At 40.7% G+C, this 19,779-nt stretch overlaps 2 protein-coding genes across 10 annotated transcripts in view; one reads left to right on the top strand and one right to left on the bottom strand.

The window, feature by feature from the left end:
• OSBPL1A (oxysterol binding protein like 1A) overlaps window positions 1-19,779 on the top strand; it is a 77,862-nt gene that overhangs the window by 19,114 nt on the left and 38,969 nt on the right. For 3 of the 8 annotated variants that reach the window (XM_044424113.1, XM_044424114.1, XM_044424112.1), the window contains exons 12-15: window positions 117-212; window positions 922-1,050; window positions 5,494-5,575; window positions 6,644-6,750. In XM_044424113.1, the coding sequence (XP_044280048.1) occupies window positions 117-212; window positions 922-1,050; window positions 5,494-5,575; window positions 6,644-6,750 (414 nt within the window). Of the gene's footprint in view, window positions 1-116; window positions 213-921; window positions 1,051-5,493; window positions 5,576-6,643; window positions 6,751-12,836; window positions 12,961-13,006; window positions 13,111-13,139; window positions 13,334-13,425; window positions 13,637-19,779 lie in introns of those variants that run through there. The other 5 variants (XM_044424116.1, XM_044424118.1, XM_044424120.1 and 2 more) reach the window with 5 other exon arrangements.
• Window positions 1-19,779, bottom strand: part of CABYR (calcium binding tyrosine phosphorylation regulated) — a 74,494-nt gene that overhangs the window by 951 nt on the left and 53,764 nt on the right. For both annotated transcript variants that reach the window (XR_006414087.1, XM_044424127.1), the window contains one exon: window positions 6,628-6,682. Coding sequence is in view for 1 of the 2 variants with exons in the window: in XM_044424127.1 (XP_044280062.1) it covers window positions 6,628-6,682 (55 nt within the window). In the remaining variant the exon portion in view is untranslated. The remainder of the gene's footprint in view (window positions 1-6,627; window positions 6,683-19,779) is intronic.

A 19,779-nucleotide genomic window follows, 5' to 3' on the forward strand; every position in this document is an offset into this window, starting at 1 on the left:
GCAAGGTGCCATACATGGATTATTTTTATACTCTGTAACTCAGTCACTTTCACTGATGTAATTTGTATGGAATAGTGTTCAACTCGCCATCCTGCTGTCTCTTCTTTCTGTTGAAGGTAAAAAGTGCAGATAGCTGCCTCTTCTCCATCAAGTGTTTTGACAATACAGTTCAGAGTTTTAAAGTTCCCAAGAACAACCAACAGACAAGAGAGGTGAGTGTTTCTAGTGCAAGTAATGCTTGGTAATTTGTTGAATGGAATCTGGAGTGAAATCACCGTGTGTGTCTAGGCAGGAATCCTCTCTCAGAACTGTGAGTTCTTATAAAGCTACACTAAAAAATATAGTGGGCTAAATAGAATTGCCATGATTAACGGTGCAGCTGTAACTTTCATGTTGTCTGTTCTTTATGTTTCACAGGGAAGTAACTAAACTTTACTCTTCTAACACTTTTCTTCTAAGTATTTTTAACTTCACTATAACTTTCCCTACTAGTTCTTTTACCGAAGACCATGGAAGGCTAACACTTACTCCGTTCTATGTCCCCAGTACTACATGCAGGATCAAAGCTTTCTTTCTAAAATATGCATATGAAGAGCATCAGGGGCAAATTCAACAAGTACTATACTCTTGAATATATTAATTTGTACACTGGTTAAGGCTCATAAAGTTTTAATTGAACATGTCATTTATGTTTGCCACGTGTACTGTCAGACAAAATGGAAGAGATGTGTTATCTCAAGATCCATTCTTTTTAAAGAACAGATGTTTTCCCACAACCCCAGTCTCATTACAGCAGCTCTTCCACGGCCTTTTTGTCACCTATTGGTGACTGTAAGTCCTCAGTGAAACAACTATTATGCTAGTTTATTAAATGAAAAACAATAGCAAAGACTGTTTTTTCTTTCATGTCTTCCTTTTTAGTACTGGACACAGGCAATAGAAGAACATTCGGCATACAGCACACACTACTGTACTCAAGAACAACTGAGTGAGGAGGAGGAGGAGGAGGAGGATATAATATCAGTTGTCGAGTTACAAGACTCCCTAAAAGTAAGAAATGTCTGTATTTGATGTTATGTAGAAATTTCCCAAGTTTCTGCGGTTGAAATACTAGCATAAGGCACTCATCTGAGTGCAGAAACAGCAACAAAAACACTTATGGAAACTCAGTTTCACAAACCAGCTTCAAACTATGGGTTCCAATCTTGGATTGTTCCCAGACTGTGGTTAGTAAGCTGGATCAGGTTAGATTTATAAACAAACCATAGTTTGGCTAAAGCCACCCTGAGGCTTCGGCAAGGGGCGGCATAGAAATGTTATAATAATAATAATTATTATTATTATTATTTAACATTACATCCAAAGGGATACTTTGTGGCAATACAATGGCTGGCCTCTAGGTAGGGATTTGTTTTATGTGCCATCAGGTTGTTTCTGACTTATGGCAACCTTATGAATGAATGCCCTTCAAAATGTTGCTCAGCTTTTGCAAACTCAAGGCTGTGACTTCCTTTATGGAATCAGCCCATTTCATAACTGGCCTTCCTCTTCTTCTTCTACCTTCAAATTTTACTAGCATTATTTCTCCCCCAAATTTCTTCCCCAGTGAGTCTTCCCTTCTCATGAAGTATATGAAATTGTATTATACCAGCATGGGAAGGAGTGCGTCTCTTGTGATATTCTGCTCTTGAGTGAAGGACATTAAATGTTAGAAGCCTGACGCATTTAAAGAACCACTGACTGTTGCCCTTAATGTATGCTGGGCATGCTGTCCATCAGAATATCAAGGAAGGTAATCTCAGTTCCCAGCTGTTGTAGCACCTTTCTTTAGCAATTCATTAGAGCCTGAGGCATGGCTTGAATGGGAGGCTGAAATAAATTTTAGTGTTATGTGTGGGTTTGATTGTTCTCTTCCAAAGCATCTGGAAGGCTACAAGTTGCCCACTGCTGCCATATGCCTTGCAAACAAGTTACTACAGTGACACCATGTGAAAGTTGAATGAAACACATCATGCCTTTCACTGTAACAATTTTTAGGCACAATCCTAAATATGTTTCCATTTGTTTCCATGGAGCTTACTCCCAAGTATATGGGTATAGAATTGCAGCTTTATTATGCCAGAGTATGGAGGGTTACCTACTTTTAGCCAGGAGAGGGAGCTCATCTCCCTTTTTTGAATGCATCCCACTGCTTTGTTTGAACTGGAATAAATATTTTAAGGCTTTTCCTGCTGTATGGCAAGCCTTAATTAGCTTATCCAGTGCCAGGATATAGTTTCATCAGCAGCTGTTTTGTGAATAGCCACTGCCAATGATTTAACTGTCACAGTCTATACTTCCTGCATCTCTGTCTGAGCTTGCTATTTACTTCTCAGCTCCACCCCAACTGCATGTGTGTGTACAGCTTAGGATGCATCTGATGAAAAGGACTCCAGCTCATATAAACTTGTGCTGTAATAACTTTGTTGGCCTTTGATTTTTGTTGCATGGACTAACATAACTGCCTTTCTGGAAATTGTGAAGACTTGGGTAAACCCTTCACCAGCTTTGTACCCTACAAAGCTATCAGACTGCAATCCCCATCCTCTCCAACAAGCATTCACATTAGTCATACTGGCTGGGAATGATGGGAATTGTGTGCTGACATTTTTGCGGGGCTGGGTTAGTTTGGGAAGGTTAACATTAAAGACTGAGTATGAGTAAACAATTGATTGTAAGAAATCCTCTTAGTATAATGAAAAGGTATATAAATTATTATTATTATTGCTATTGCATTTCATTTCATTTATATCCTGCTTTTTGCCTCTTGTGAGGAACCCAAGGCGGCTTCCATAGCTCCATTTTATCCTCACAGCAACAACCCTGTGAGGTTGGTTAGCTCAGAGTGAATGGCTCTAAGAATTATTTTTGCACTATTCTACATTATTTTTGGAAAAGCAAGTGGCAAATTGGAAAAGATACCTCCAATGACAAGGAATGTTTGAATAAAATTAGGGTCTTTGATATACCTGTAAAGTGTCCTCAGTCTTCCTTTATGCTAACTGCATCCATGAGCTCTAAATGCTGTCAAAGTTACTTGGCTTTCCTTTAAATAGGAAGGAGTGTCTAAGTTTAACTGGTAGGCAACAAGAACATTTGTAAGGTTCTGGCTTTCTCTCATGGGTACTTTGGAGAAAGCCAGAATCCTGGGCAAGTCTTCAGACTGTCAAAGTTATATCACTGATATAAAAGGTCAAGGTTGTTTTACTTCTTATCACTCTATGCAGAACTGCTGGGTTGAGTGGAGCAAGGACTTCTGTTAGCTTCAGATTATACTCTGTGTTTATACTATCTTTGACAGTGGAATAAATAATTAAGCTCCAAGTTATCCAGTTTGCTGTCTAGAACTGAGGATTGGATCACTGAGGACCAGTGTGCATACTAGTGCTGGAATGGAACTCAGGAGATGTAGGTTCTAATTCCCAGTTGGCCACAAAACTAACTGGATGATTTTGGGCCAGTCAGTAACCTAACTCATCCTAATCCAACCCCACAGGATTGTTGTGATGGTAATATAGAGCGGAGAAAGACCATGTAAGTTTCCTTGGATTCCTTATAAAAGGGAAAAGATTTATTGTGATATAAATGTAACAATAATAATAGAGACAGAGACTGAGTTGATTCCTTTTGAATGTGTGCAGCTACACCTGCACATAATGAAGAATTGATGGTACAATGAATACACAGGTACTGGAAGATGGTCTGTACCTCATCGTTAATAAATATGGAAGGTGCCATTTTATCAAGAATGTGTTATCCACACATTTCAGCATTTGGGAATGGGTGCATAACAAAGTTCACACAACCAGAGAAAGGGGAACTACCCCAAATATAGTATAACCCTTTTATGTTCATTCTTCCCAGATAGCTAAATTATTTAGCTAGACATGTTTACATGCATTTCCTTGGCTTTTTGACCTTTTAATCTCTTTGTATGTATTTGTCCACTTGCTTTGAATTGTGCATGTTTCACTGCCTTTTTGCTTGTCTCCCTGATTATTTTAAAGCCATTTTCTTTCCTTTTATTGTTGCCCTGTTCGTCTCTACCACATCCTCATTTTCTTTCTTTGTAGTTCACAGTTCTTTCAAGGCCTATACCTGAGACAAAACTCTAGACATAGCTCAGTATAGTGCCAGTACATGCTGTTGTTCTGCTGTAGATCATTTCTAGAGAAACCTTACAGCATATTGCTCATTTCATGGCAGCTAGTGAATAATTCTGCCCAGTCTATCTTCCTTCATTGGTGCCTTAAAAATTTATGCTCTGAAATTTGAGTATCAGCTGTGTCACCTTGAAACTATTGTACTTCTGGAAACTAGAATACAGGCATTTGGCAGTACATAACTTTAGTTCAGAAATTGAAGTCATGCATAATATTTGCTTTCTAAATATAAAGGCATTTCCCAGAGAATAAATGGACTCAAAAATTAATGATAAAATAAAGGCTTTAATAAAGTATAATAATGGCTTATTAAAAAGGATTACCACCATGGCTGATCACTAAGACAACCTCTGGATTAATTTATTAGCTATTTATTAGTATAGTCCTTGGCAAGCCTCCTCAGGAGGAACACATCTCATTAAGTACAATGAGTCTTTCTCCTGAATTGCAATTTAAGTGATGCTAGCACTACAAGTTGGAAAATACAAATAGGCACAATACCTTTCTTGTACCAGTCTGTATTTTCAAAATAAAATGCAGGCTTGTGAGTTGCATAAGAAATGCTGACACTTCCATATGTCACTGTGTTGGTCAATTAAGAAGTCCTTTCACCAATTTCAATCCTTTGGGATCAATCCAGCAAAAAAAGTTAAATAGCAAATAAAGTTAGGAAATTGTTTCTGAAATGTATGTGGCCACAACTTTAAAAGCATTAACATTGATTTTGAATGTGTTTATATACGAGCCTCTTACAAATAAAACCATAATAAGATTTTGATTTTGAAATATCGCTGGAATAATTCCTTCACATAACGTTTTGCCATATTCACATGTAACGCTACTTTATTTTTCAAAATAGGAGGCTAAAGTTGTTCGAACACTGGTTTCTATAATCAGATCCCCTGTGCATTAAAATAATAAGAATTACACAGGCAGCCAGAGTGGCGATGCAGTTTGGATCTTTACCATGACCTGAGAGCCAAACCTTGTCATTTCCCCAAAGTAAGCCCTCTACTCTCAAAGCTGCTGCTTGCCCCATTTGCAAAACCTTTTGGTTGCTCCCACAGCAGTTTTTAAAAAAATAAAACCTCAGGTTTAGTGAATGCAGCCACAGATCTACACTGTCTCATCTGCTTTGGCCCAAAGCTTTATTATGATGCAGGTCATCTTAGACAGTTACCCATGCTCAACTGGTCAAAAAGGAAATATCTCTAGGACGTATTAAATATTCTAAAGTTAAGTTGTGAAGCTTTTGCATAACACATTAAATAGCCCATTTTTCCCTGCCCAGATTGCACAGTCATGCCAGCAAAGATTAGATAAGGAGATCTCCAGCTTCCTCTCCTTGATTAAGACATATGACACCAGTCAAGGTAACTTTTTTTTTGTCCTGTTGTTTCTTTGAATGCTGTTCAGTCCAATTGGCAAAAGCCAGTCATAATCAGTTTCTCAGTACATTTGCAATTCTGTCTGCCCAAATGTCTCAACCAGGTATTGTTCAAAGGTGCAAAATTAGCCAATGCCATTCTCAAAAGAATGCTTCTTCTGCAATGTCCCAGTGGTTATACACAGTGTAACTGGAGAGCTTTAGCTATTGGGCAGTACAGAAATGATAGTCATCATCATCTACCTCTGATGCAATTTAATATGTACTTTTCCAAAAGTTAAATACTGCTACACAAATGGATCACAATCTAGAAGTCAGTGAGAGGGGCAGAATATTACTTTAAATTATGTTCATACTTTAGTTGGAAATGCTAGTTAAACCTTTACATCTCAAAAATGGATTATAAAGTCATATGTTGACAAGCAAATCTTTAGTAAAACAAGTAAAACACAAGCTTAACTATAAGATTTTAGAATTCTTCTTCATTTTAGTAGTCAATTTCAAGGCACAAATTTAGGGATTGTGTGAAAAGGCTCCATCCAGTCAGTATAAGGAACTAGTGTGGCAGATTAAAAAAATCAGACTTTTTGTTTGTTCAGTGACAATCAATTTGGTGGCTTGTCATAAGCATTGTCTTGGTGAATACACTTCTCAGTAAGTGCAACCTTCTCCTTGTTGAGACCTGTGGCTCGTATATCTTTTATTGAAACAGAAGCCAGTTAGCTGTTCATTAACAAGATTTCTGCTTTCTCAAGCCACAGAAATCAAGCATATTCAGTGTGACCTTTTAGAATGGTGTGGGCAACTTATGGCCCTCCAGATGTTTTGTGTTGCAGACTCTCATAATCCTTCACCAATATTGAAAGTTGTTAGCCAAAACTGAAGGGCAATAAATTGTCTACCCCTCTTTTAAAATAAGGCTGATGTATTGAGCTTCTCTGTTTTCCATGTGCAAGATAGTTTAATTATACATTTTGAAACTTGTATATGCTACAAGTTAAAATAGTAGGAGGTAGAAGAAATTAGTAACACAAATACCTGTGCTTTTTTAAAGGAGTGCCATCTTCATTTCTCAGTAAAGCGGAAGAAGTCTCTGAAACATCAAGAGAAACTTGTGAGGCCCTAAGTAACTGTCTCAAACTCTTCACTAAGCAAGAAGGGGTAAGGCATTTCTATATGGCATACATATTGTGGATTAGAACAATAGCAATTATTTATAGAACAATGCAAGAGCATAATATGGATGGGTCCTTTCTCTTCCATTCTATCCTTGGGTTTTGATTGCTGAGCAGTATTTGTTGGTTTAAGATGAAAATATTTAATGTAATCTCATTTCAGATACTGGACTTCAAATATTTAATGTAACCTCAATCAAGTGTATTGCCTGGGAAAACACACAAAATGTTCTGAAAGTAGGAATGCAGTTCTACACCAGGGTACATTGATAACAGGATATCAATGTAAAGCTCAATAACAAGCTAGTTTAGAAACTGAAGTGATATAGTGGAATGCAGACTAGTCCCAGAGGGCTTACAGAGAGTTAGCTGAAACATCCGGTTATCATAATTAATTTAAGCTCGAATAAGCATTTGCTTTCAAACAGTAAAAACTAAAGAATTCCGCTGAGTCAAAGGTCTACTAGTCCCGTATCTTGTGTTGCACAGTGGCCAACTAGGTCCGTATGAGAAGATGTGGGCAGAACACGTGGGCAGTAGCAACTGGTATTCAGAGGCATATTGCCTCTGATCCTGGAGGTAAAAAATAGCCATCTTGACTAGTAGCTGTTGATAACCATGTCCTCCTCCCCCTCCTGATGCAGTCAGATGGCAGTATCCAGCTGTGTCATTCTGCTGTCGCAAATGATGTTCCAAACTAGTTTCTGAATTATGCAAAGAAGAAAATCCAGCTAAAGTTAGGTTTGCACAACACAAACATGGTTACACAAGTGCATCTGAGCAGGCAGTTGCATAAGCAGTTCCACAACCACTTCTGGAATGGAAAGATTTGGCAGAGCACTTTGAAATTCTGGAAATACACCACTGAATATTGACCAGAATTGGTTGCCATCAGTACACTTGTGGTAGCAAATATTATGTATTGTATGAAGAAGTAATTCCTTGTGCCTTTTCTGAATTTTGTACCAATTATCTTCATTGGATCACTCTGGGTTCTAGTATTATGAAAGGAAGAAAATTTCATATCCCTGTCCACTTTCTTTATATCATGCAAGTTTGTGTAAACCTCTATCAAATGCTCAAATGCCCAAATGCTCTTAGTTTCCTTTTTACTAAACTAAATAACTCCAAACATTGTAAACTCCTCATAGGGATGTTACAAGAATTGTTTCATGTAGGCTGCATTTTTTTACATGTCTTTCATTCTTTTGGAGGTATAGTGACTAGAAGAGTGAAATATTGCAAGTGTGATGACATCATTTATTTATATGAAGGCATTATGCAAGTCATTATTATTATAGAATACCAGTCTTGTCCAAACTTGGAAAGTTGTTATTTTTATGGAAATATTTTTCATATTAATTAAGATAATCATGAGTGGATTGAGCCTTCATCTTGTTCAGCTTTGTTTTGCCTTTATTTAGTAACTTGTATTTGCAAATGAAGAAGCTTGGGCAGACTGTGACTTGCAGCACCAGTTACATGACAATGCAGTCCACACAGTGAACTCATTGTAGGCTCTGAAAAATTAGTCATGAGTAGTGAAAATGTAAGCTTACATCTTGCCCTTTTACACTTGAGTTCCAGAACAGTGTGTGCATGTGTGAGGACGGATGGGCGAGGAACAAAGAGCTACTAAAATTGCATCTCCAAAGATGTCGACTCTGTAATTTTAAACCGTGGATTTAAGGGTTCTATGAGATCTCTGTTTAGATGTCTATGTGAAGTGCACAACTAACATTTTTCTTAAACCCCAACCCCCATTCCATGCATGCCTTCCTGATATGTTAGAAAAGCAAAAGCTGACATAGTTTGTCAAGCTTGATACAAAAAAGTAATTATATACATGCTCAGTATTGCCTTATAAACTCACTTAAATTGTAGAACCATCATGACAGCAGAAATAAAAAGTATGTTTGCTTCTGCTGATTCCCTGCTGCTCTCAGGGTAGCCATTTGGGGACCTGCACTTCAGCCCCAGGGTCTAGTCCTACCTGCATAACTGCAAATATGTAGCATGCCTAAGTAGCACACACCAGTTCATATGAAATATAATCATTGCTAAATTATTATTTAAAGAAACATTAGTATCAAGGTATTGTTGTGTGGAATTTGTAGCAGGAGAGAGAGGATCAAAAAGTGAAAAGTAACAAAATAATTCTGATTTGGAAGTAGCATAGGCTACCCTCCAAAGACTCAGACTGATAGATATTTGGATGTAACAGCAGCATCTGGCAGCAATTCACATTTTAATTAGCCCCTGAATTGTGGGGACGCATATTGGTGGGGAGACACACGTGACCCACTTCTTTTCAGTACAGGCTTCAATGCTGCATTCCCACAAGCAACCCCAAGCCTGTGAGGTTTGAATGCAGCATTCAAGGATTGCTACTGGAAACAAGGTACAGCTCAGGCATTTGCACAATATTGGGTTAAATAACCCATAAATTGCTGACAGATGTCACTGTTACATCCAAACAGCTCAGTGAGCTGCTTTGTGACTGCAAAATTATATTGAGAGGGCCCAACTGAATAATCACATGTTAGAAAACTGATGTTAGACAGTAGAGCTATGGGGGGTCAGGATTAATGGTTTTTATTTTGTTTGATAGGTTATCAAAACAAAATATAGGACTGTTATATATTGAAGTCCTGTACTGGGACTGAATTGTAGATAGGGCAAGAATTAAAATAGGACCTTGCTACATATGCAGGTGATATGGAACTCACTCCATTTTGTGACTGCATAGGAAAAGCTTTCATTTTTTTGACTGTCACAATCAGCCACCTCAATCTTTTGACAACAAGACATAGAGTAAGTTTTCTTCAGGGCAGTGGTTCCAAGTTTCCTTGCCTTTGAACAGTCTTGACTCAGCTGGGACAGCCCTGATTCAGCTCAGAGATAACCTCATTCTGCAATGATACTGACACACTGGAAATTGGATGTATTGGATTTTTTTTGCATAAAAACTGAAAGGTTGCTATATGGAGTCACCACCCTCCCTTCCTGTTGACTGAGATTGGGGATCCCAGCTATAGCTCTAAGTGAGATCTATATAAATTGAAGATGGAGAACAGAAAGTATCTAAATATAGGAAATGAGCAAAAGGGTTCAAGGAAGCAGGGTGGAAATGATAGATATGTATCTCTGGTTCTTTGTGGGTTTCACCTGGCATCAGATCATGGAGTTAGAAGGTGCTGATTAGGCCATTGAGTCCAGTCCCCTGTTCAGTGCAGGAATCCAGTTTAAATCATCTCTGACAGATGATGGTACAGTCTCTGCTTCCAATGATGGAGAGCCCACCACCTTCCCAATCAGTTGGTCCCACTGAATGACTGCTCTGACTGTTAGCGAGTTCAACTAAAATCTGCTTTCCTGTAACTTAAAAGTCTGTTATTTTGAGTCTTGAGTGACAGAGAGCAGGTTGCTGTCCTCCTGTGTGGCAACCCTTTAGGCAGTTGAAAAATGTTCTCAAGGCCATTTTGGTTTGATCTCCTTCCTTCCAATCACATAGGTGGCATTTGGGCTATGGGTTTGGCCCTTGGGCAGTTAAATAGTGGCATTCCACAAGGTTCAATATGGGTACCACAAATCTAGTTTAACAGCTATATAAAGCTGGTGAAAGAGCTGATCCAAAATGAAAAGTGTGATGACTCAACTGATAAACCCCAGTTTAGAGCTAGGGGAAGGAGGTCAGAGCTAGGGGAAGGAAGAAAGGTGGGGTGCGACTTGTGAGGAAAAACAGTTTGGAGTTTTGTGAAGAGTTGCTAAAGGCAAGTTAAAGGGCAAATGAGAAATGGTGTGGAAAGGAACCAGATGTATGTGTTCCCTGGCAATGACAGAGGCCTGCTTTCTAAAGAATGAGGGGCTAGGTTTTAATTTGTGGGAGATGTGCCATCATTTTGTAAGGCCTGCATGTGACTGTGTTCAGTGCTGAGAAAAAAAAACCATTCTGCATATACTCAGAAGACTTCTCTTTCTGTTTAGTAATTATTTACTGTTCTACTGATGAAGGAACATCAATAATTGACTAACACGAGATCAGTGTGCCTCAGTTATAAAACAGGATAAAAGTTCTGTTAATGATATAATTGCACTGTAGCACATGTGTCCATTATCTGCTTATTTTAGCCTTGTACATTGTGTCTTGCCTCACTGCTCATAATCTAGAGCCATTTTTCTGGCATGCACATTCATTTTCCACTTCCTGCCTGGAACTTATTTGATGCTTGATTGGTGTGGGCAGTGCCACTGTAAATCAGACCATACTGTACTCTGTCCCTACCTACGTATACTAACATACAGGGATGTGCTAGTTCAGGAGTGTTCTTATTTCCACTTGTTAAATGTCAGGCCTATGAGTTTCTAGTGTGGTTAAGCAGGGTATATTTGGGGACAGCTCTCATGCTTATACCTTGTTTCCAAAAACTGCATTTATTAAGGTGCTACACTAAATATAGACATAATCAATGTCAAAAGCGTTGGGGTGCTTTTTGGGCCTTCTTTACTCCAAACACAGCCTCTGCCATCCATAGCCATTGTTGGATATATTGAATAAACATGCCCTCCTTTCCCTGATTTATTTCCCTTAATTAAAACAGCTTCAGAGGTCATGTGACACAGAGGCAAAACATCTCATAGCTCATATAGCTATTAAATCTGTTCCTGTGTGTACAAGTCACATGTCTGCAGTGGTAAAACCTGTTAGTATTGTAGTGATGACTTCTTTTCCAAAAAAGTAAAATCATATTATTTACCTATTGTACAAAATTAAAATTCTTAAGGAACACAGAATGCTCACTTAAGTATTTTCAAGGAAAATGTCAAATCACAAGTTGAATAGGTAACCAGCTAGGTAACTGAAGCTGCAGTTCTAAGTTCATGTATTGGGGAACAACTGAACACTATCTTGCATTCTCAGTAAAGATGATAGGAATTACGCTGCCCAGCAAGAGGAACTAGGTTTTGTACTAGTGTTTGCCAAAGTCTAATTCTGTTCTTCAACTGGTATAGCTGCTATATGCCTACTTGTTGTGTTGAGGCAACATTTGAATTGCATCCCCACTGAGCAGAGAGCTGCATGGTTGGTAACCATTCCAGTACAACATGCTCTCCGTTGCCAAGCGTGGAGGTCTGGTTTGTGTGCAGTCCAGTGCATCCATGTGGAAATGGGATACAAATGTTGTTTCAGCTGTGTAGAGGCCCTGGCAATGTGTGGATGTTTTAATAACAGCCACATTTCAGAGGGATCGCTGGAATGAGGACTCATGTACTGTCTAAACCTCCTTGAAAGCTGCCTTCAGTGCCTAACGTTTGGGATTGATTCAACTCATCCAGTGTTTCCTCTTCCAGAGATGTGGGGATGAGAAGCTTTACGGCTGAATTTATGCAGGGGGAGGGAAACGTTGATTTGAATTTGGTAGCTAGTAACATCCACCTTGGAATCATGTACTGTGGTTATTGGGAGGTGGAGGAATGGTCTTAATAACTGACAGGAAAGTACTTCTAACCCCAAACTCAGAAGCAAGCTTTTCCAAGATTCAGTGGGACTCACTTCCATCCCTAGCTTTAAAAACGGCCCACGAGGTTGCAATCCTAAATAAACCCTCAAGTGCTTCTGAATGGAAGTGGGTCCTTGCGAAAGCAGGATTGTGCGGCTCGCACGGCTGATGAGCGGCACTCTTTAGGACCCTACTAGACCGTGGAGGGGTGGCCGCTTTGGGGATCCTATTTCTGGACGCATCCGGCGGCGGCTGCAGTTTCTCGCCCCCTTGTGTGTGCGCTCGCGTGTGTGTGTGTGTCGGGGGGGGATCCACTTGAGAACGAGCGTCGTCCCACCCGTCTCTGGCTGCCGCATGTGGCCTGGTGAGCGCCAAGGGGAGCAGGGACGGCTGGGTCAAGAGGCGCTTGCACGAACTGCCGCGTCCGCGCGCGGCTCCGGCGCGGGCATCCCTCGCAACTCGCTTGCTCGCATCAGCGGCGCCGCCGCCCTTGGTGCGAGGCTTCAGCGCGCGAGCCCGGCCGGGGCACGGCTTGTCTCCTCCCTCGCCTCGCCCCCCTCTTGCCGGAGAGCTGCGAGCGTGCTGCGGCGGGCCCGGGCGACCGGCTTGGCTCTCGCGATAAGCCCTGCAGAGCTGGTGGCGGTGCAGCAGCAGCAGGAGCGGCGGCGGTCTGAGCTAACTGGCACGGCGCGAAGGTGACTGACGCGGCAGCGGGGACCTTGCGGGGTGCGCGCGAGGCCGGGCATGCCCTGAGCGAGTTGGAGGGGGGAGGCGGCGCTGGCCCGCCACGACCCGCCGCGCGCTCTTCCCCTCCGCGGGACGCGCGAGCTCGGGAAGGGACGCAGGTAGGTGGGTCGGTCTCCCGGGCTGCGCGCCGCTTGGGCTGTGCGGTGGCTTGCGGAGGCGGCTGGACCGCGAAGGGACGGCAGGAAGACTTCGGGGCTGGGACAGTTGGAAGGACGTGGTGGCGCGAGGCTCCGGGAGTGTCCTGCCAGCCTGAAATCTGCCCTCCATCTGGTCACTCATGCCTAAAGAGACCCCCAGCAGCTCCTTAAGTAGGTTTCGAAAGTGAAAGGAGGTTTTTTTTTTTAATCTGACGTTCTTTTTGACATTGGAATGAATTCCTTCCCCTTGTGCTGGAACAAAGAGCTTTAAAACAACTCCTTGGCCCGAATGCATTCATTCCTAAGAAATGAGTGTGTGATGGTTTGTTTGTTTTAAATGGGGGCTATTTCTAAAATGGAAAAAGAACATTGTGAAAATCCATATTGCTCGTATTGGGTCCATTTATAGGTTGCGAAATAATGCGCAGGCTTTTGAGCTCTGCAGAACTCTGTCTGGCAAGATGGTAAATAAAGTGGGGGGTCCAAGGTAAGGACTTTGATTTGGTTGGGACTGAGTGATCAGGATACTATAAGAAGTGTTTTTAATTGCGGCTTGCTTTGTTTTTGACATGTTTCATCTTGTTTATGTTTTGAACTGCTCAGTTATGTATCTTTTATAAATCCTGGTTTGTTTTTTGCTGCTGCTTTTAAATGTTTTTGTTGGTTTTATCACTGGTTTTATTCGTTTTGCATTTATTATATACCATGCCTTGAGTGCTGTATCTATAAGGTGACTCGTACATTGAATACATGTACGAGTGTATTTGTATAGGCGTAACAAGGACGTTGCTTTGCACAAACTTTACTGCAGCTTTCCCTAACTTGGAGCCCTTCACATGTTTTGGACTATAGCTCCTGTCATAGCTGGCCACTGCCCATGCTTGCTGGGGCTGATGGGAGTTGGGAGCCCTAAACATTTCAAAATCAGTTTGGGTACGGCTGATGCTGTGCCTCTTTTTGCCAATGATCTCTGGAAAAACATTCTTAAAAGGTTCAATATTAGCATTGATTTTTCAGTTGGGTCTCTTTAACAGTGCATCGAAATAGACAAGCATACAATCATATGTTGACACTGTAAAACAAATGTGAAAGTATATATTCGCTTAAAAATGCAACATATGCAGCTCTCAAAACAGATGTTTCATATTTTGAAGGAATGAAATAGGAACACTGACACTAAAGCTGGAAAGGTGTCCATTTAATTTTGCTTGTATCACAGAGAGGAAGTGAAATAGTAGTAAACCTCCATTTCCCTGATATACCAAGTCCTACTGATTTCAAAGGTCCTTACAAGAAAAAGTGTTTAGAATCAGAGTCTAAATTAGAGCAATCCCATTCAGTGTTGGCTGGGGAATGCTGAAAATTATAGGACTTATGTCTAAACATGCACAGAATTGCATTCTACATTTTCATAATTTTCATCTGTTGCCATTTTTATTTTTGGGTAGAAATATTTTCCTTCAATTATATGGGTACCTAAAATAAGTCTTTAAATTAAGGCTGAATTAATGGCTAGTGTTACTCTTTGTTGCAGTGCTTCTTAACCTAAAGCAGAGGTTGGAAACTTGAAGCACTCCAGAGGTTTTTTGGATTGTTACTTCCATCATTCCTAACCATCCCTAAGGATGATGGGAGCTGCAGTAAGGGTGCTGCTAAATACCCCAAAAAACTAGAACAAAGACCCATAGAGCAGAAAATTGCATAAATGTGCATGTGTTTATTTACAAATGCAAATGAATACCCATAATTAGCAATAATTGCTGTATTTAGATTTTATAGAAAACAAGCTAATTAGTTCCTTGTTTTTAAGATGGAATTTGAATTGGAGTATGTTTGCTTAAATCTTGTCCTTCATGCGCCCACACTTGTCCTTACTGTTTCAGTCCCAAATCCATATAGGGAGGATGGGAACGGGGATCAACAATGGGATCCGGGATCAGCATGGGATCCGGGATCAGCAAAGAACTGCATGACATCCTAAACATTTGTAATTAATTACAAACTGAGTATAGCACATGAGCAAGGGGGAGTATAGGAATGTATTATACACTATAACAACACATGCTGTTAGGCTGCAAACTTGTACAATTGCTAAGGAATATTCCCATAAAACTTAGTGGGACTTACTTCTGAGTAAATCCTAGCCCATTCTCCCCTCTACCCCATCAATAACAAGCACAACAGCACTAGACAAAGAGCTTTCATGTTGCCTTGCTTCTCATCCTTGAACCAGGTGAGGAGGCAAAGAGCCACTGCCAAAGGTAGTTCCCCACTGTGCTTGAAACACTTTTCTTTGGTAGTTTCTGGAATTCTGGAGCACATGGTTTACTTTATTTTTCTGCTCTCAAGTTCTGTGTTCTTGAAATTCTAAAATTTACAAGTTTAAATTTATTGCAGCCTCACCATCCTACAACTCTTAAAGCACCAAAATGCACAGTTGGGTACCTTTATTAGGATCAACCAGAGTTCCCAATAAAAACATTGCTGAAATTGGTATTTTGAATTTTTATTTCTTGTGACCCAGTGTGATCCTGCTTGGTTTTTTTAGATGACTGAAGTTATCAGTCCTTAATCTAGATATTAGAACTATCGTCAGGGTAAATAAGGCAGGTTGCAGCTATAAGCATATTTGGTAAGGATAAGACTTCAAATCTACATGCACTTACCTTGGAATAAATCCACTGTACAGTATATAACTTAATTATAAGCAAATATGTTTAGGATTACACAATAAATGTGCTGTAACACTGGCCATGTTTCTCTGTTCACAGTTCTTTCTGGACCCTCAGTGTTTCCTTACCCCACATAATTTCCTGCACCATCTCAGCTACTTCTTCTTAACTGAAAAGTCTCTGAAGCCAGGGCCAGGTCTGGCTCTGAGACATTTTGCTGGCTGAGACAGAGCAGCAAATCACACCCCACACACAAGTCAAGGTCTATAGAAGCACTCAGAGTCAGTGAAGTTGGTTTGGGCTTTGAGGCAGGAAAGTCTACAATACTTACTCCTTTCTCTGGCAATGAAAGTGCACTAATAATATATTAAATAATGAATAATTTACCGCTTTTTCAAATTGTCCCAAATTGGCTGTCTCAGAGGGGGTGTGTGTGTGTGTGTGTGTGTGTGTGTGTGTGTGAGAGAGAGAGAGAGAGAGAGAGAGAGAGAGAGAGAGAGAGAGAGAGAGAGAGACTGTCTGTCCGTCCATCTGACTTTAAAGGATCCTGCTCCTTAAGGAACCCCTGTTTGTAAAAATAGAAGCATGGCTAAGGAAGAGGAGAGTATTATTTCAGGAAGCAGAAAAATTCCAGCAGAAATATTCAAGGATAGGGAGCACATGTGGGCAAAAAGCCAGCTAGTCCAGTGGGATCAGATTCTACAGAGATCGTCAGGACGCTTGTGTCTTTATTTCAGGAAATAACTTTCTGTACGATAGATGCCTGTCCAGAAAAACTTACTATGCCACAGTAAGTTTGTGCATCTTTAATGTGCTGCAAAACAGCTTAGCTTTTAAACACAAAACAGTAAGAATTCTGATCTTCCTCCCACATCTGTATACCTTTGTCTAGCCTAGTGCAAACTGCTATGTCAAGGTGGAACAGGCACACACCAGAATTTAGCCACATGGATCATGGAAAAAGCAGGTACACTTCAGAAAGATGGCTGGAGAGCAGGAAGTTCTAAGCAAATGCAAACAAGCCAGGGCAAGCTGTATACTCACACGTCACCTTGGAGCAAATCCAAGCATTGGTGCTCATTCAAACTCTTTTTTACAACCCCGTTTCTGTTTCTTTCAAGGTCAAGGATTTGACCAGTTTGGAGGAGGCAGCAGTTGAGGAAGGCCTCTGGCATCCCAACTGATATGTGAGCAGGCCTCACTACCTCCAGTGACCTAGAGAACAATTGCAGTTCCCCAGTAGCAATTGGCTGGACAGGTCTCTGCAGAGTCAAGTGTGTTTCAAGAAAGCTGGGTTACAGTGCTGGTATTATGCAATTTTGGACTCTAGATATAATGAGAATAATGGTCAGACTGCAAAAGGAAAGTTTCCTGGTGCCTTCATGCCATCCTGGATACCAGTCTGCTAAGGAGCTGGGTCACATTAACTGCAAGGTCCTTGCTTACGTTATTGATGGTGGCATGCAGGCCTAGTAGTCATTGATCGTTTTCTCCTCCAAGAAATTGTTCAATAATTTGCCCCTTTATTCTCACTTCTGCTGTAATGAAGTTTAAGGATGTACAATTACATTGCTTTTTATTCATTCCTTGCTAACTTTCCTCCTTCCATATCCTGCTCTATTTTTAGATGAGGAACAGATTGGAGGTAGGGGACTAGCACTCTTTCCCTCTCATTTTACTTACACAATATTGTAAAACATAAGATAGGAAAAATGCAGTTTTTACACTGACTGGATGTTTCACTGACTGGATGTTTCAAGAACTTGTTTTCAAATGATAATACACCGGTGGCTCCAAAGTAAGTGTTTTCTCCTCCCACAACAACCAACTTTCCCAAAATCCAGAATACACGTATGACTGTGCTCCTTTTTTCCTTTCTTTACAATCAAAAACTCAAATACGATGTGGTCACTTTCCCTTGGAGTACTGGTAACTTCCGCTTTATGCATGGAGTCATGCCTGTTAGTCAGCATTAATTCCAGGATAGCAAATCCTCTAGTTCCTTCTTCCACTTTCTGTAGAAGAAAGTTATCTATCATGCATGTCAAGATTTTCTTGAAGGAGGCCACTTTGCCATAATACATTTCCCAACAGATATCCAGGTAATAAGTCCCCCATTATTACTACACCAGACTTCCTTGAAATATTGGCAGTTTGCTTAACCAAAATTTCATCCTCAGTTTTTCCTTGATTGAGTGGTTGGTGGTAGTCTCTGTCATGTTCGTTTTATTTCTTGACCCATTTATTTTGACCCAGATGCTCTCAATGGGGCTACCAGGCTCATCTTCCTGTACATCTGTGCAGGGAAAGTATTTTAACATATAATACAACTCTGCCTTCTTCCCTATTTCTTCTATTCTTTTTGGATGTAATACACCAATTGCTGTATTTCAATCATGCAACTCATCCAACCACATTTCAGTAATACCTGTCAAGGGGTATTTTCCTTCATGTATTAAGAGCTCAGGTTTATTCTGTTTCTTTTCCGTATACTAGGCATTAGCACATAGACCCAGAAGCCCATGTACTTTATAGTCTGACTTCTTTCCTACATGGTTGTGAAGGCTATTTGGGGGCACTACTAGAGCTCGTCTCTCTGTTATGGTGCATAAGCCTTCATCCACTGTTGCCTCAAAGTTCATATCTCTCTTGCCAGCAAGCCCTCCTGATGAAATTTTCATGCTTTGGCCAAACACATTCTTTTCAGCTCTTGTGAGGTGCAACCTGTCTCTGGCCAGAAGTCCATCTTCCAGGTAGCATATTCTGTGGCACCAGAATCTGAATATGTCTAGTCAGACTTTTATAACCAATCACTCTATTCTTCTTCCAAGAACTGGGAGGATAGATGAGAAAACTAACTGGGCCCTAAAGTTCTTAGGTTTCTTTCCCAGGGCTTCAAAATCTCATGTGATTTCTTTGTAGCTCCATTTGGCAGTATCATTTGTTCCCACATGGATTAGAAGAAAGGGATAGGTGTTTATGGGCCTTAGGAGTTTTGGCATTCCTTCAGTCACATCTCTAATCCAAGCCCCAGTGAGACAGGCTACCTACCATGTGTTATTGCAACACACTTGAAAGAAAAAGAAAGAAACCCTCCGTGAAGGAAATTAGGAGGGTAGGTACTCGGAGGAGGGCCTTCTCTGTGGTGGCGCCCAATCTATGGAATGCGCTCCCCAGAGAGGTCCGCCTGGCGCCGTCGTTATTTGTTTTTCAGCGCCAGGCGAAGACCTTTTAATTTAAGCGTCATTCTAATTGTTAATATTATTTGCTTATTTTATCTGGCCAGGGTGACTTATTTTATATTGTTATTTGTTGTATTTTAATTTTATGTTGTGAGCCGCCGAGGCTTCGGCGAATGGGGCGGCATAGAAATGTTTTAATAAAATGAAATAAAAAACACTTGGATTTCACTTCCATGCAACAAAGAGGGGTCATGCAACAATGACCAGTCTTCTTGTTTTCTTGGTCAACTTTTTGCCTCTTGCTTTCTGTGCCACAGGCTCCCTCATAATTCTTTATCTGCAGCCTGTCCTCTGGTCTCATCCTCCAGTGGCTTAAAGTGTTTATTAGCTCTAGTGGTTCCATTGGAACAGAATGTCATCTTAGTCTCCCGCTCCTGTTACCCTTCTCTAGGGAGTTTTCTCTTTATTGGTTTTCCTCAACTAAGCATTCTCCATATCTGCTTCAACCTGCTGCTGTTCTTCCATTTCTGGTGCTTCTTCTTCTTGCAGTTCCACTGTTCTATCCAAGAACTCTTCATTTTCCCTTACTCCTTGGGGCATGGGCACCTGGCACTCAGGTATTCCCTCTCTCTTTTCCTAATAGTGCAACCAACTTGCCTTTCTTGCAGGTATACACCATGATAGAATTGGGCAGGAACACAAACATTACACACATTTTTCAAGTCACCACCACTGCAGAATTCTTTCCATCCATTATGTGCTATGGAATAAGGAGT

The sequence above is a fragment of the Varanus komodoensis genome, unplaced genomic scaffold, assembly GCF_004798865.1.
Source record: "Varanus komodoensis strain SLA01 unplaced genomic scaffold, ASM479886v1 scaffold14_1, whole genome shotgun sequence".
NCBI lineage: Eukaryota > Metazoa > Chordata > Lepidosauria > Squamata > Varanidae > Varanus > Varanus komodoensis.